Raw genomic sequence first — 16,479 nt, forward strand, 5'->3', positions numbered from 1 at the left:
AGAGGGGTGGGGAAATGTGGAAGGGCTAGCTTGGTGTAGGGTTGGGACTGTGCGTAGGGAAGGATTGTGAAGGGGATAACTTGCTGTCTGACAGCTCTGGTGACCTGAGTTCAATCCTGAGCACTGGTGCTGCCAGAGAGGAGTTTTCATCTTCCTCGTCCCATCCAAAGACATGCAAGTTGGTTGCTCAGTTGTATTCGTATCAAAGTTCAAAGTAAATTTATTATCAAAGTATGTATACATCACCATATGCTACCTTGAGATTCACTTTCCTGAGGGTATTTACAGGAAAATAAATAATTACGATGAAATTTATGAAAAACTATACATAAACAAAGACTTACAAGCAACAAATGCACAAAAGAAGACAGACTGGAAATAATAAAAGTAAATAATATTGGGAATATGAGTTGCAGAGTCCTTGAAAATGAGTCCGTAGTTGTGGCAGAATACCGTGGGCAGCATGGTAGTGAAGTGGATAGCGTAATGTTTTACAGCACCAGTGATCCGGGTCCAGTTCCCGCCACTGTCTGTAAGGAGTTTGTACGTTCTCCCCATGACTGTCTGGGTTTCCTCTGCATACGCCCGTTTCCTCCCGCAGTCCAAAGACCTACTGGTCGGTAGGTTAATTGGTCATTGGTCACAAGAAAGCAGCATCCATCATCAATTGTCCCGTGACTAAGCTAAGGTTAAATCGGGAAGCGAGGTTTGAACGTCCGGAAGGGCGTTCTGTATCTGTGGTGAATAAAGTTATTCATGCTGGTTCAAGAGCCTGAAGATTGTAGGGTAATAACTGCTCTTGAATTGGATAGTGTGGGACCTAAGGCTCCTGTACCTCCTGCCCAATAGTAGTGAGGAGCTAGCACTGTCTGGATCCGGGGTGGGGTGTGATGGTCCTTGATGATGGATGCCACTTTCTTGTGGCAGTGCTCCTCGTAAATGTGCTCATTGGTGGGGATGGACTGGACTGTATCCCCCACTTTTTGTAGACTTCTCCATTCCTGGACACTGCTGTTTCTGTACCAGGCCATGATGCAACCAGTTAGATTACTGGATGTGTGGATAGGCGCTGGCATTTGATGAAGAGTTGATGGGGATATGGGGAGAATTAAAGGATGGAGTTGCTGTAAATGGGCCCTCAGTGGTTAGTGTGGATGTGTTGGGCCGAGGAGCCTGTTTCTGTGCGGTACCCATCTCGGAGTGGGGTTAGATGATGCATTGCCAGGTAGGAGGCATGAATCAAAGTGTATATTGCTGGAAATACACAGCGGGTCAGGCTGTGTAGCAAATCAGAACTGAGAAAGAGAGCAGATTAGTTCCAGGTAGCAGAGAGGTTGGGGGAGGGCAGTGGGTTAGATGCAAGCGAGTGTCGTTAACTAGGCTGAAGTAATGTAGACATTAAATAAGCATGGGAAGTCACAGGATGCTGGAATCTGGAGCAACAAATGATCTGCAGGCCAAGCAACAAGAGTACGGAAGGAATTGGTTCATTATTGTCACATGTACCGAGGTACAGTGAAAAACTTCCGTACAGATCATTTCATCACGTCCGTGTATTGGGTAGTACATGGGAGCATAGTGATGGGCCGAATGGCCCAATTCTGCTCCGATGTTGTACGGTACCATGGTCTACAAGGGAGAGACAGTAAGAGGATGCAGAATAAAGTGTTGCAGTTGCAGAGAAAGTGCAGTGTGGGCAGAGAATAAAGCCCATGGCCATGACAAGGTACACTGTGAGCTCAAGAGTCTATTTTATCACACTAGGACACTTTGATAACGAGGGTAGAAGTGGTCCTTGAGCCATAAGACATAGGGGCAGAATTGGGCCATTTAGTCCATCATTTAGTCCTGACGAAGGGTCTCGGCCCGAAACGTTGGCTGCTTATTTCAACGGATGCTGCCCGACCTGCTGAGTTCATCCAGCTTTTGTACGAGTCCATCAAGACTGTTCTGCCATCAATCATGACTGATTTATCCCTTCCAATCCCTCTCTCTGCCTTCTCCCTGTTCCTTTGATGCCCTGACTAATAAAGAACCCATCAACCTCCACTTTAAATATACCCAATGACATGGCCTCCTCAGCCATCAATGAATTTCATAGATTCACCACCTTCCAGCTAAAGAAATTCCTCTTCTGTTCTGATAAGGGGGAATATAGATGGAAATTCAGTTACTCTATTGAATATATACACACCCCCAGGAAGTGATATTATTCTCTCCAGAAAATTACTAATATTATGGTAACTGAAACTGAAGGTCTCTTGATATGTGGGGGAGACTTAAGTTTACAATTGCAAACAAAGTTAGACTCTTCCAATAGAAAAACCTATGAAACAAAGTCCTTACATAAGAAAGTTAACTTTTTGAGGATGTTGGTCTTATTGATGTATGAAGGGACCTTTCCCTGACAGAAGGAATTACACTCATTATTCTGCCCCCCCCCCCCCAAATTCTTTATATACAAGAATAGACTATTTCATAACGTTTGGAAAAGATAAAGACAAAATAAACACCTGTGGAATTGGGACAATAGATGTAAGTGACCATGCACCTATATATTTATCTGTTGATTTTGACCTACAACCAAAGAATACTATTTGGAAACTAAATTCAAGTCTACTCAATGATCCCTATTTTAAGGAACAAATTAAAAGGAAATTGGTCTTTACTTAGAATTCAATGATAATGGAGAGGTTTCACCTCCCATTCTATGGGATACTCTGAAGGCTGTCTTAAGTGGGAAAATCATAGCGATATCTTCATATAAGAAAAAAATAAGGAATAAAACATTAGAGGAATTACAAAATAGGCTGAAGGAACAAGAAAAAAACATTGAGCTTGGCACAGGATACATTAGAGGAAATTTTAAAAATTAGGAATGAAATTAATACTTTGGCTACACAAGAAATCAGGAAAAATTTAATGTTTTTGAAACAGAGACATTATGAAAGTGGATCAAAGTCTATGAAAATACTGGCGTGGAAACTGAAAAAAAAATAGCAGAAAATACAATTCGTAGAATTAGGGATCCAAGAACAAGTGATAAAAAAAATAAGCTAAGTGAAATTCAAGAAGCTTTTGAAGTGTTTTACAAAACTCTATATTCCAAAGTTCCAGGGGGAAGCATAACCCAAATTGACACCTTCCTGAATTCTCTACAGTTACCCACTTTAAGCGAAGAACAGAATAGAACGATGACTGCTGACATAACTGAAGCTGAACTAAAAGCTGCAATTGGTAGGCTTAAACTAAGCAAGTCACCAGGATCAGATGGGTATACGGCAGAGTGGTACAACGAATTTAAAAATGAGTTAATTTCTCTCTTACTCCCCACACTGAACTGAGCTCTAAATAAGGCGCAAATGCCACCCAGCTGGAAGGAAGCGATAATCTCAGCTACACCGAAAGAAGGCAAGGATAAAATGGAATGCGGGTCATTTAGACCAATATCCGTTCTTAATGTAGATTATAGATTATTTACCTCCATCATGGCCAAACAGTTAGAAGAGTTTCTACCCACACTGATAAATAATGATGAGACAGGTTTTATACAATGCCAAACTCAAGACAATATACAAAGGACCCTTCACATTATGGATCATATACAAAAAAATAAAATCGAAGCAATAGTGATGAGCGTGGACGCTGAAAAGGCCTTCGATTCAGTTAATTAGAAATTTCTTTACAGAGTTTTACATAGATTTGGTTTCCAAGACACAATTATTAAAACTACATAGGCACTATATGACAATCCTACTGCTAGGATTAAAATCAATGGATAGTTATCAAACAGTTATACCCTAGAAAGGGGCATGAGACAGGGTTGTGCATGGTCACCGCTACTCTTCGCATTATATCTGGAACCATTAGCTCAATACATCAGACAAAATGAAGATATCGGGGGAATTACTATTAAAGGGACAGAGCATAAATTGGCCTGTTACACAGATGACATTTTGATCTGTCTAGGGCAACCAACATACTCTTTATCTAAATTGATTCAGTCCTTTGAACAATATGGTCAATTATCAGGATACAAGATCAACATAGATAAAACCCAGTTACTCTCATATTACTGTAACCCACCAAGAGAAATTGAAAGTCGATACCCCTGGGCATGGCAAACAGAGTCTTTCAAGTATTTGGGCATCATTATGCCAAAAGATTTGGCAAAATTCCCAGAATGCAATTATCCGCGTATATATAAAAAAATTAAGGAAGATATAACAGGATGGAACCTAATTCCTTTAAGTCTCAGTTCAAGGACTGAATCCATTAAAATGAATATATTGCCCAGACTATTATATTTCTTTCAGACCCTACCAATAGAGATTAACCAAGATCAATTCAATGAATGGAACAAAATGTTATCAAGATATATATGGCAAGGTAAAAGGCCTAGAGTTTGTCTCAAAACTTTGCAACTAGTCAAGGAAAAGGGGGGATGGGACCTTCCTTCTCTCAGAGATTATTATTTTGCAGCACAGTTGAGAGCTGTGATATGCTGGTGCAACCCATCATATGATGCTCAATGGAAAAATATTGAAGAGAGGATACTCTCTTGCCATACAGGCAATTTTGGCTGATAACAACCTACAAAGTTACATAAATACTATTGATAACCCATGGGTGAAATGGACTCTTAAAATATGGAAAACTATTATAAAAGAATATAAACTAGAGGGAGATATTGCAATTCTTAAATGGTGTGCATATGACTCGGATTTTACGCCGAATAAACTGGATGCTAGATTTAAGGACTGGACAGTTAAAGGAATAACAGTTCTTTGCAACATAATGAAAGAAGGAACACTGTTCAGTTTTGAAATGCTTAAAGAGAAACACTTATTAGAAAAACAATACTTTTATTGGTATTTGCAGATGCGACAGTATGTTAATAGGACAGTTAAAAAGGCAACCAAGGCAAGTATATGTTTGATAGAGCTATTTAGAAAAGCATATAATTCAGATAACAGTAGTAGAATCATTTCAAGTGTGTATAAGGGTTGAACACATTCGACTTCATACATTAAAACAAAATGGGAGAAGGAAGGAGGGATAATTATATCTGAGGAAGAATGGACAACAATATGGAGGCATCAATGGAAGTGTACCAGTTCACAGAAATAGAGGGAGTTTGGATGGAAAAACTTGATAAGATATTTTATTACACCCTCTCAGAAATCCCATTATAAACACCTCCCTGTTTGCTGGAGAAATTGTGGAAATCAAAATGCAAACCATTTTCTGGGATTTTTTTTATTAAGTGCAATTGCGAACAACAGCCAGATCAGAAATGCTGATCAAGTCCACTAGTTCCCAAAGAGAACTCTGATAGGCCAATCAGATGGTTCACTGCTGCTCAGCGATAGAACACAAAAAAAATCATATGTACAATTAAGAAACATTGAAAAATAGTAGAAATACTGGAGTCATGATGATCATGATGAAGTCTGCTGGAGGGAGACGTTTATACACATGCTGTCCTCCACAATTCAAAGAGGTTGAAGGATAAGGTTACAGGGTGACAAAACGTGACAGGAGCACTTGGAACTAAAAACTAATCCCTACCGGGAGAAAACAGCACCTGATCTTTCCGCACTGTTCTCCAGCAGTTTAAGGACTAAGTCCGGCCGGAACATAACTCACAAGTGCTCTTGAAAGTCAGGTATTAACCCTACCTGCCAACAACCAAGCATTGCCGTCCTGGTCCCCTTCACGATAGATTATGAAGAAGCATGTCACTTCCCTCCCAGAGATGATCGGTGTTTGTGCGCTCGACTCTTGAAGGCTTGGACCCCATCGTCACAGATGTTTCCAGCCACAGCTTCTGGAAGACTGTTCCAAATTCTGATAGCACAGTGAAGGAAGCTTCTATCCAGTGTCACACACAAAATGCTGGTGGAACGCAGCAGGCCAGGCAACATCTGTAGGAGGTGCAGTCGACGTTTTGGGTCGAGACCCTTCGTCAGGACTAACAGAAAAAAGAGATAGTAAGAAATTTGTAAGTGGGAGGGGGAGACCCAAACTGATAGGAGAAGACAGGAGGGGGAGGGATGAAGCTAAGAGCTGGGAACTTGATTGGCAAAAGGGATACAAGGCTGGAGAAGGGGGAGTATCATAGTTTGGGAGGCCTTGAAAGAAAGAAAGGGGGAGGGGAGCACCAGAGGAAGATGGAGAACAGGCAAGGAGATATTATGAGAGGGAAAGAGAAAAAAAATTAAATAAAAAATTAGCGATGGGGTAAGAAGGGGAGGAGGGGCATTAATGGAAGTAAGAGAAATCAATGTTCATACCATCAGGTTGGAGGCTACCCTGACAGAATATAAGGTGCTGTTCCTCCAACCTGAGTGTGGCTTCATCTCGATGGTAGAGGAGGCCGTGGATTAACATATGGGAAGTGGAATTGAAATGTGCAGCCACTGAGAGATCCTGCTTTCTCTGGCGGACAGAGCATAGGTGTTCAGCGAAATGGTCTCACCAATATATAAAAGGCCACACCGGGAGCACTGGGTACAGTATACCACACCAGCCGACTCTCAGGTGAAGTGTCACCTCACCTGGAAGGACTGTGTGGGGCCCTGAATGGTGGGGAGGGAGGAAGTGTAAGGGCAGGTGTAGCACTTGTTCCATTTACAAGGATAAGTGCCAGGACGGAGATCGGTGGGAAGGGATGGGGGGGGGGGGGGAGTGGACAAGGGAGTCGCGTAGGGAGCGATCCCTGCGGAAAGCAGAAAGGGGGAGGGAAAGGTGTATTTGGTGGTGGGATCCGTTGGAGGTGGCGGAAGTTACGGAAAATTATGTGTTGGACACAGAGGCTGGTGGGGTGGTAGGTGATGAGAAGAGGAACCCTATCCCGAGTGGGATGGTGGGAGGATGGAGTGAGAGCAGGTTTGGGAGAGATACGTTTGAGGGCAGAGTTGATGGTGGAGCAAGGGAAGCCCCTTTCTTTTTAAAAAAAAAGAAAGACAACTCCTTCGTCCTGGAATGAAAAGCCTCATTCTGAGAGCAGATGCAGCGGAGACGGAGGAATTGAGAGAAGGGGATAGCCTTTTTGCAAGTAACAGGGTGGAAGGTGTGTAGGTTCTCACATCAGGCATAGGAACAGCATGAACAGGCATAGATAAACTCGATCATGTGATGCGCCGTCTCTCATAAGATGAAGGCATCATGACGCGAGGGTCTGCAGGGCTGTGGCTGGTGTGCATTTTGTACAGCACAGTAGCTGCAGCAACCTGTCGTCTGTGGTGTAAGCTACTGATGGCCAGCTTCTCACGAGCTGTGGCTTCATCCACACCTATAATCCCGAGAGCCTTTCTTTGAATGAATCGAGCTGGCTGAAGACACTCTGCGAGGCATTCATCCACGAGAAGCAGGCGTACTCCATGATACTTCGTACCTGGGCTCTGTAAACCGTGGCTCTGCCCTCTGTGTCTGGTCTGGATGCTACTTTCCGCAGAGCTCCAAGCCTTGTTTGAAATAGTGGAAAGGTGTTTATCCCACACCAACTTGCTGTCAATATTAACACCAAGGATTACTAGCTCCTTTTTTAAATCCAGCTTGCAGTTCCCGAAATACAGGTTGGGGTTAGATGGATTCCTCTTCCCAGACATCACCGTCACCTTGCACTGAGTAGGCTCACAGGTGGCCAGTCGTCCGGCCAGACTTTCACCCTGGGAATGCCCCATTATCAAAGACTGTTGGAGTGAGATACACAATGCCCTATAAGACATTTTAAAATGTGAAATACCCTTAGAAAGTAAGACCATATATTTTGGTATATACCTCAAGAATGGTTGAAAAGAGATAAATATTTGATGAATATATTGCTGGTGGCTGGCAAAAAGACTCTTACTAGGAAATGGTTATCACAGGAGAGCCCAACTTTAAACGCATGGATGGAAATTACAATGGACATTTACAAAATGGAGAAGATAACAGCATCTGTTAATCATAAGTTGGAACAATTTGATTCATACTGGGGAAAATGGTTTAACTACGTAACACCTCATTGGCCTGATTTTATTCTCACAAGTCCATGAATATGTTGAAAAAAAAATCACTCCCTACTTGTACATAGTTTTCTCCTTTCGCTTGTTCTTTCTCTCCTCTCTTTTCTGTAAGTGTATACCTTAGATCATATATGTCAAACTCAAGGCCCGCGGTGGAATTATTTTTGGCCCGCGAGATAATATCTAATTACTACTAAAGCTGGCCCCAGTAATCGAAGCGCCTATGGCATATGATATGGCTAATGCTGAGTTTATTCAGGTACCAGGTTTTCAGGGTTTTTAGTGTTTATTCGGCAGTCTTGCTCGGCAGTCTTCTTCATCAGAAACGGAATTTGTAAAGTGAAACACTTTGTAGTTATAGCAGAGACTGAGACACATGAGAGCAGGCTGAAAAAACGGAGGCAACGAAAGCTGCGTTCGCACGCGTCCGACTGATCCGGCCCGCATGAAGCTGCATTTTGCTCAATCCGGCCCGTGACCTAAAATGAGTTTGACACCCCTGCCTTAGATAAATATTATGTGGAAATTTGTGGCAAATATGAATATATGATAAACACAATACTCTGCAGATGCTGGGGTCAAAGCAACATGCTGGAGGAACTCAGCAGGTCGGGCAGCATCCATGGAAATGAACAGCCAACGTTTCGGGCTGAAGACCCTTCGTCAAGACTGAAGAGGGAGGGGGCAGGGCCCTATAAAGAAGGTGGGGGGAGGGGAAGCAGGGAGGGGATAGGCAGGAAAGGTGAAGGAGGAATGTAAGGCTAAAGCACTATGGGTAGTAGAAGGAGGCGAAACCATGAGGGAGATTATAGGCAGCTGGAGGAGGAGGCAGTGTGAAACAGGGATGGGGGAAGAGAGAGGGAGGGAATTACCGGAAGTTGGATAATTCAATTCTCCTTTACTGCCATGATGAGGCCAAGCTCAGGTTGGAGGAGCAACACCTCATATACCGTTTGAGTAGTCTCCAGCCCCTTGGCACGAACATTGAATCCTCCAACTCTCCTCCTCCAGCTGCCTATCATCTCCCTCATGGTTCCGCCTCCTTCTACTACCCATAGTGCTTTCCCTTACATTCCTTCTTCACCTCTCCTGCCTATACCCTCCCTGATTCCCCTCCCCTGCCCCTTGATCTTTCCCCTCACTGGTTTTTCACCTGACACCCACCAGCCTTCTCCTTCCCACCCTCCCCCACCTTCTTTATAGGGCCCCTGCCCCCTCCCTCTTCAGTCCTGACGAAGGGTCTCGGCCCGAAACGTTGACTGTTCATTTCCATGAATATATGATATATGTAGAGTATCTGAAATACATCTTATGGAAATGTTTGTTTGATGAGGAACTTCAATAAAAAATAAATTACAAAAAATAGAAATTCCTCTTCATTGAAATAGACGTCCTTGTATTCTGAATAACACATACAAAATGCTGGAGGAACGCAGCAAGCCAGGCAGCATCTAGGAAAAGAGTACGGTCGAAGCTTTGGGCCAAAACCCTTTGGCAGGACTGGGGGAAAAAGCTGAGGAGTCTATTTTAAAGGTAGGGGTAGGGGAGAGAGAAGGAAACACCAGGTGATAGGTGAAACCTGGAGGGGGAGGATGAAGTAAAGTGCTGGGGAGTTGATTCGTAAAAGAGTCAGAAGGCCTTGGAAGAAATAAAAGGGGGAGGCGATGGGCAGGCAAGAAGGTGAGAGGAACAAGGGGATGGAAAAGGGTGAAGGAGGGGGTGGGTGGGGGCATTACTGGAAGTTTGAGAAATCGATGTTCGTGCCACCAGGTTGAAGGCTACCTAAATGGTGGTGATCCTCCAACCTAACTGTAGCCTCATCCCGACCATGGAGGTGGCCATAGATGGACCTATCGGATGGAATGGGAAGTGGAATTAAAATGAGTGACCACTGGGAGATCTCACTTTGTCTGGCAGACGGAGTGTAGGTGTTCGAAGAAGCAGTCTCCTAATCTACCTCGGGTCTTGCCGATATCCAAGAGGTCACACCTGGGGTATCAACCACAGTGTGTGACCCCAACAGACTCACAGGCGAGGTGTCGCCTCACCTGGAAGGACTCTTCAGGGCCCTGAATGGTAGTGAGGGAGGTGGTGTAGTTGTTGGTGTAGTTGTAGCACTTGTTCTGTTTGTAAGGATAAGTGCCAGGAGGGAGATCAGTAGGGAGGGACAAATGGACAAGGGAGTCATGTAGGGAGTGATACCTGTGGAAAGCAGAAAGTCGGGGGGAGGGGAGGAAAAGATGTGTTTGGTGGTAGGATCCCATTGGAGGTGGTGGAAGTCTTGGAGAATTATGTGCTGGACGAGGAGGCTGGTGGTAGTGAGGACAAGAGGGACCTTGTCCCTAGCCGTTTTCCAACACCATTTTCCTCCCCTGTTCCATCTCTCACCTTCTCGTTGCCTGCCCATCACCTCTCCCGGTGCTCCTCCCCCCCTCTTCTTTCTTCCGTGGCCTTCTGTCTCTTTCATCAATCAACTTCCCATCTCTTTACTTCATCTTTCCCCCTCCAGGTTTCGCCTGTCACCCTGTGTTTCTCTCTCCCCTCCCTCAATCTTTTAAGCCTACTCTCCAGCTTTTATCTCCAGTCCTGCCGAAAGGTTTTGGCCTCGAAATATCGACTGTACTCTTTTCCTAGACGCAGCCTGGCTTGCTGAGTTCCTCCAACATTTTGTGTGTGTTGCTTGGATTTCCAGAATCTGCAGATTTTTTCTTGTTTGTCCTTGTATTCTGAAGCGATGCCCTCTGGTCCAAGACTACCCCACTATAGGAAACATCCCTTCATATCCACTCTGTATAGATCTTTCAGTATTTTCCAGGCCTCAATGAGATCCTCCCTCATTCTTCTGAACTCCAACGAGCACAGGCCATTAAGCGCATTTTGTATGTTAACCTTCTCATTCCCAGGATGATTGTAGTGAACCTCCTCTGGACCCTCTCCAGTGCCAGCAGATCCTTTCTTAGCCTGGTGGTGTGTGTTTTCAGGCTTTTCTTTTGCCCAATGGGAGAGGGGCAGAAGAGAGAATGTCTGGGGTGGGATTGTCCTTGACCAAGGCAGTGAGAAATGCAGACAGAATTTATGGAGCGCAGACTAGTGTCTGCACTGTGCTGAGCTGTGTTTACAGCTCTCTGTGGTTTCTTGCTGTCACGGGCAGAATAGAAGCCTCGAGGCATCCAGATCGGATGCTTTCTATGGCGCACCGATAAAACTTGGTGTGGGTTAACAGGGGCGTGCCGAATTACTTCAGGCTCCTGAGGAAGTAGAGGCACTGCTGAGCTTTCTCGACCGTGATGTCTGCACGAATAGACCAGGAAAGACTATGGGTGATGTTCAGACTGAAGAGTTGCAAGCTCTTGTCCTCAACACCGTTGGTGGAGACAGTAACGTATGCACCAACCCGAAGTCTTTTGTTGACGTTGAAAGGCTGTTGTCATGACAGTCGTGACAATATGTCACTGGGCCCTGTTTCTCCTTCCTGATTTCCAGTTAAAGAAAATTCCCTCCCCGCCCCCTCTTCTTCCATTCCCACTCTAGCCTCTTCCTTCTTCTCACCTGCCCATTACTTTCCCCTGGGTCCTTCCCTTTCCCTCTCCTAAGAGATTCCTTCTTCTCCAGCCCTTGATTTCCCACCCACCAAGCTTCACCTATCTCCTTCTAGCTAGCCTCCTCCTCCATCACCCCCCACCTTTTTATTCTGACGTCTTCCCCCTTCCTTCTCAGTCCTGGTGAAGGGTCTCGACCTGAAGCACCGACTGTTTATTCCTCTCCATAGATGCTGCCTGACCTGCTGAGTTCCTCCAGCATTGCGTGTGTGTGTTGCTTTGGATTTCCAGCGTCTGCAGGCTTTCTCGAGTTTATGAAATGCAGCCCACTACAACGATGTCCCCTGCAAACTTGCTGACGAAGTTAGAGCAGAATCTGGCCACACACTGATGAGTGTACAGGGACTGTGAGGCGTCAGCGTTGGGAATAATCATGGGGCAGACTTGTTGCTGCCTGACTTACTGATTGGGGTCTCTTGGTCAGGAAGTCGATGATCCGGTTCCAAAGGGAGGCTCAAAGAGATTGGAGATGAGTTTGCTTGGAGTTACATAATCAAGAGGGAGCTGGAGTCAATAGACAGCTGTTAATATCAATGTCCTGTGGACGGTTTTGACCGGAAGTGTAGCTCGACCCACTGAGGCTTGTCCAGCAGGTGCTCAGGTGCGAGAGGTGGACGGACATCAACTGGAAGGACCCAGAGCAGTTCTCAGCTGAGGGAGTTGCCGGGAGGGACAGTGGGTGGTGGGTGGGGTCAGCAGGAGAGGCGAAGGTCAGGCATCACTGTGAAAGGCTGGGGCCAATGGGACAGGGAGTGGCTTGGAGTTTGGTGGGAGGCCCGAGGTTGGAATGAAGAATATGGATGTGGATCTGGGGTGGGTGCGGGGGAGGCTCAGTCGGTTAGAGGGGGAAATGCTTCTTGCGGGGAAAGTGCTGGGGAGGAAGCTTGGTGTGAAACATGAGGTGATCAAGGCTGGGGTCAGGAAGAATGGGCTGTTGTTTAGTGTGGAAAGGGTCAGTACTGAGCATAGGGGATGGGTCAGTGCAGTGCAGGGCACGTGGTCGGTGTGGAGGAGATGTGGCTGCCGTGGAGAGGATGGGTCAGCCCGGAGGGTATATTATCTGTTATGACCTGGCTCTATGATCAGAGGGCATTGCCCTGAAACCCCGTGTGCCTGATGGGATCCACTAACCTTTATTTATTTCTGATGTCCAGTCCCAGACAAGAATCCAGAGAGAGTGAAAGGAGAAGGATCTCTTCCCAGCAACATGATCATCTCGTGGCAGGTACGTGGTGGCTGGAGCCCACGCACCCAGCTGGGGAAGGTCGGTTTTATGACTGCCCCGGTTTTCCATGGCAGCCTGCTCCCTCCTTGTGTCTCAGATGACCATAGCTCACAATGAGAGGCAGGATGCCACACAGACTGCATTGGGCTGCCCTGCACTCCCTCCTTGCTGCCCTTGCTCAAAGAGTATTCTTGCCTCACTGCCCCTAACTCAGTGTGGCGACCCTCCTCCCCACCTCTCCCACAGCGCGACACTCCCTCCTCTCCGCCCCTCCCACAGCGCGACACTCCCTCCTCTCCGCCCCACCCACAGCGCGACACTCCCTCCTCTCCATCACTCCCACAGCGCGACACTCCCTCCTCTCCATCCGTCCCACAGCACGACACTCCCTCCTCTCCATTCCTCCCACAGCGCGACACTCCCTCCTCTCCATCCCTCCCACAGCACGACACTCCCTCCTCTCCATCCCTCCCACAGCGCGACACTCCCTCCTCTCCATCCCTCCCACAGCACGACACTCCCTCCTCTCCGCCCCTCCCACAGCGCGACACTCCCTCCTCTACATCCCTCCCACAGCGCGACACTCCCTCCTCTCCACCCCACCCACAGCGCGACACTCTCTCCTCTCCGCCCCTCCCACAGCGCGACACTCACTCCTCTCCGCCCCTCCCACAGCGCGACACTCCCTCCTATCCATCCGTCCCACAGCACGACACTCCCTCCTCTCCATTCCTCCCACAGCGCGACACTCCCTCCTCTCCATCCCTCCCACAGCACAACACTCCCTCCTCTCCATCCCTCCCACAGCGCGACACTCCCTCCTCTCCATCCCTCCCACAGCACGACACTCCCTCCTCTCCGCCCCTCCCACAGCGCGACACTCCCTCCTCTCCACCCCACCCACAGCGCGACACTCTCTCCTCTCCGCCCCTCCCACAGCGCGACACTCACTCCTCTCCGCCCCTCCCACAGCGCGACACTCCCTCCTCTCCATCCGTCCCACAGCACGACACTCCCCCCTCTCCATCCGTCCCACAGCACGACACTCCCTCCTCTCCATTCCTCCCACAGCGCGACACTCCCTCCTCTCCATCCCTCCCACAGCACGACACTCCCTCCTCTCCGCCCCTCCCACAGCGCAACACTCCCTCCTCTCCACCCCACCCACAGCGCGACACTCTCTCCTCTCCGCCCCTCCCACAGCGCGACACTCACTCCTCTCCGCCCCACCCACAGCGCGACACTCTCTCCTCTCCGCCCCTCCCACAGCGCGACACTCACTCCTCTCCGCCCCTCCCACAGCGCGACACTCACTCCTCTCCGCCCCTCCCACAGCGCGACACTCCCTCCTCTCCATCACTCCCACAGCGCGACACTCCCTCCTCTCCATCCGTCCCACAGCACGACACTCCCTCCTCTCCATTCCTCCCACAGCGCGACACTCCCTCCTCTCCATCCCTCCCACAGCACGACACTCCCTCCTCTCCATCCCTCCCACAGCGCGACACTCCCTCCTCTCCATCCCTCCCACAGCACGACACTCCCTCCTCTCCGCCCCTCCCACAGCGCGACACTCCCTCCTCTACATCCCTCCCACAGCGCGACACTCCCTCCTCTCCACCCCACCCACAGCGCGACACTCTCTCCTCTCCGCCCCTCCCACAGCGCGACACTCACTCCTCTCCGCCCCTCCCACAGCGCGACACTCCCTCCTATCCATCCGTCCCACAGCACGACACTCCCTCCTCTCCATTCCTCCCACAGCGCGACACTCCCTCCTCTCCATCCCTCCCACAGCACGACACTCCCTCCTCTCCATCCCTCCCACAGCGCGACACTCCCTCCTCTCCATCCCTCCCACAGCACGACACTCCCTCCTCTCCGCCCCTCCCACAGCGCGACACTCCCTCCTCTACATCCCTCCCACAGCGCGACACTCCCTCCTCTCCACCCCACCCACTGCGCGACACTCTCTCCTCTCCGCCCCTCCCACAGCGCGACACTCACTCCTCTCCGCCCCTCCCACAGCGCGACACTCCCTCCTCTCCATTCCTCCCACAGCACGACACTCCCTCCTCTCCATCCGTCCCACAGCACGACACTCCCTCCTCTCCATTCCTCCCACAGCGCGACACTCCCTCCTCTCCATCCCTCCCACAGCACGACACTCCCTCCTCTCCGCCCCTCCCACAGCGCAACACTCCCTCCTCTCCACCCCACCCACAGCGCGACCCTCTCTCCTCTCCGCCCCTCCCACAGCGCGACACTCACTCCTCTCCGCCCCACCCACAGCGCGACACTCTCTCCTCTCCGCCCCTCCCACAGCGCGACACTCACTCCTCTCCGCCCCTCCCACAGCGCGACACTCACTCCTCTCCGCCCCTCCCACAGCGCGACACTCACTCCTCTCCGCCCCTCCCACAGCGCGACACTCCCTCCTCTCCATCACTCCCACAGCGCGACACTCCCTCCTCTCCATCCGTCCCACAGCACGACACTCCCTCCTCTCCATTCCTCCCACAGCGCGACACTCCCTCCTCTCCATCCCTCCCACAGCACGACACTCCCTCCTCTCCATCCCTCCCACAGCACGACACTCCCTCCTCTCCGCCCCTCCCACAGCACGACACTCCCTCCTCTCCACCCCACCCACAGCGCGACACTCTCTCCTCTCCGCCCCTCCCACAGCGCGACACTCACTCCTCTCCGCCCCTCCCACAGCGCGACACTCCCTCCTCTCCATCCCTCCCACAGCACGACACTCCCTCCTCTCCACCCCTCCCACAGCGCGACACTCCCTCCTCTACATCCCTCCCACAGCGCGACACTCCCTCCTCTCCACCCCACCCACAGCGCGACACTCTCTCCTCTCCGCCCCTCCCACAGCGCGACACTCACTCCTCTCCGCCCCTCCCACAGCGCGACACTCCCTCCTATCCATCCGTCCCACAGCACGACACTCCCTCCTCTCCATTCCTCCCACAGCGCGACACTCCCTCCTCTCCATCCCTCCCACAGCACGACACTCCCTCCTCTCCATCCCTCCCACAGCGCGACACTCCCTCCTCTCCATCCCTCCCACAGCACGACACTCCCTCCTCTCCGCCCCTCCCACAGCGCGACACTCCCTCCTCTACATCCCTCCCACAGCGCGACACTCCCTCCTCTCCACCCCACCCACAGCGCGACACTCTCTCCTCTCCGCCCCTCCCACAGCGCGACACTCACTCCTCTCCGCCCCTCCCACAGCGCGACACTCCCTCCTCTCCATCCGTCCCACAGCACGACACTCCCTCCTCTCCATCCGTCCCACAGCACGACACTCCCTCCTCTCCATTCCTCCCACAGCGCGACACTCCCTCCTCTCCATTCCTCCCACAGCGCGACACTCCCTCCTCTCCATCCCTCCCACAGCCCAGTGCCCCTTTCTCACCACCCCTCCCACTGCACGACTCTCTCCTTTCCGCCCCACCCTCCTCTCCATCCCTCCCACAGCGCGACACTCCCTCCTCTCCATCCCTCCCACAGCGCGACACTCCCTCCTCTCCGCCCCTCCCGCAGCCCAGTGCCCCTTTCTCACCACCATTCCCACTGCACGACTCTCTCTCCTTTCCACCCCACCCTCCTCTCCATCCCTCCCACA

At 49.9% G+C, this 16,479-nt stretch overlaps 1 protein-coding gene across 1 annotated transcript in view; it reads left to right on the top strand.

Annotated features, from left to right (window-relative positions):
* Nucleotides 1-16,479, top strand: part of LOC140715696 (neural cell adhesion molecule L1-like) — a 341,600-nt gene that overhangs the window by 281,496 nt on the left and 43,625 nt on the right. Inside the window, 1 exon segment of the mRNA XM_073028066.1 lies at nucleotides 12,766-12,836. Coding sequence (XP_072884167.1) covers nucleotides 12,766-12,836 — 71 coding nt within the window.

The sequence above is a fragment of the Hemitrygon akajei genome, chromosome 24, assembly GCF_048418815.1.
Source record: "Hemitrygon akajei chromosome 24, sHemAka1.3, whole genome shotgun sequence".
NCBI classification, from domain to species: Eukaryota; Metazoa; Chordata; class Chondrichthyes; order Myliobatiformes; family Dasyatidae; genus Hemitrygon; species Hemitrygon akajei.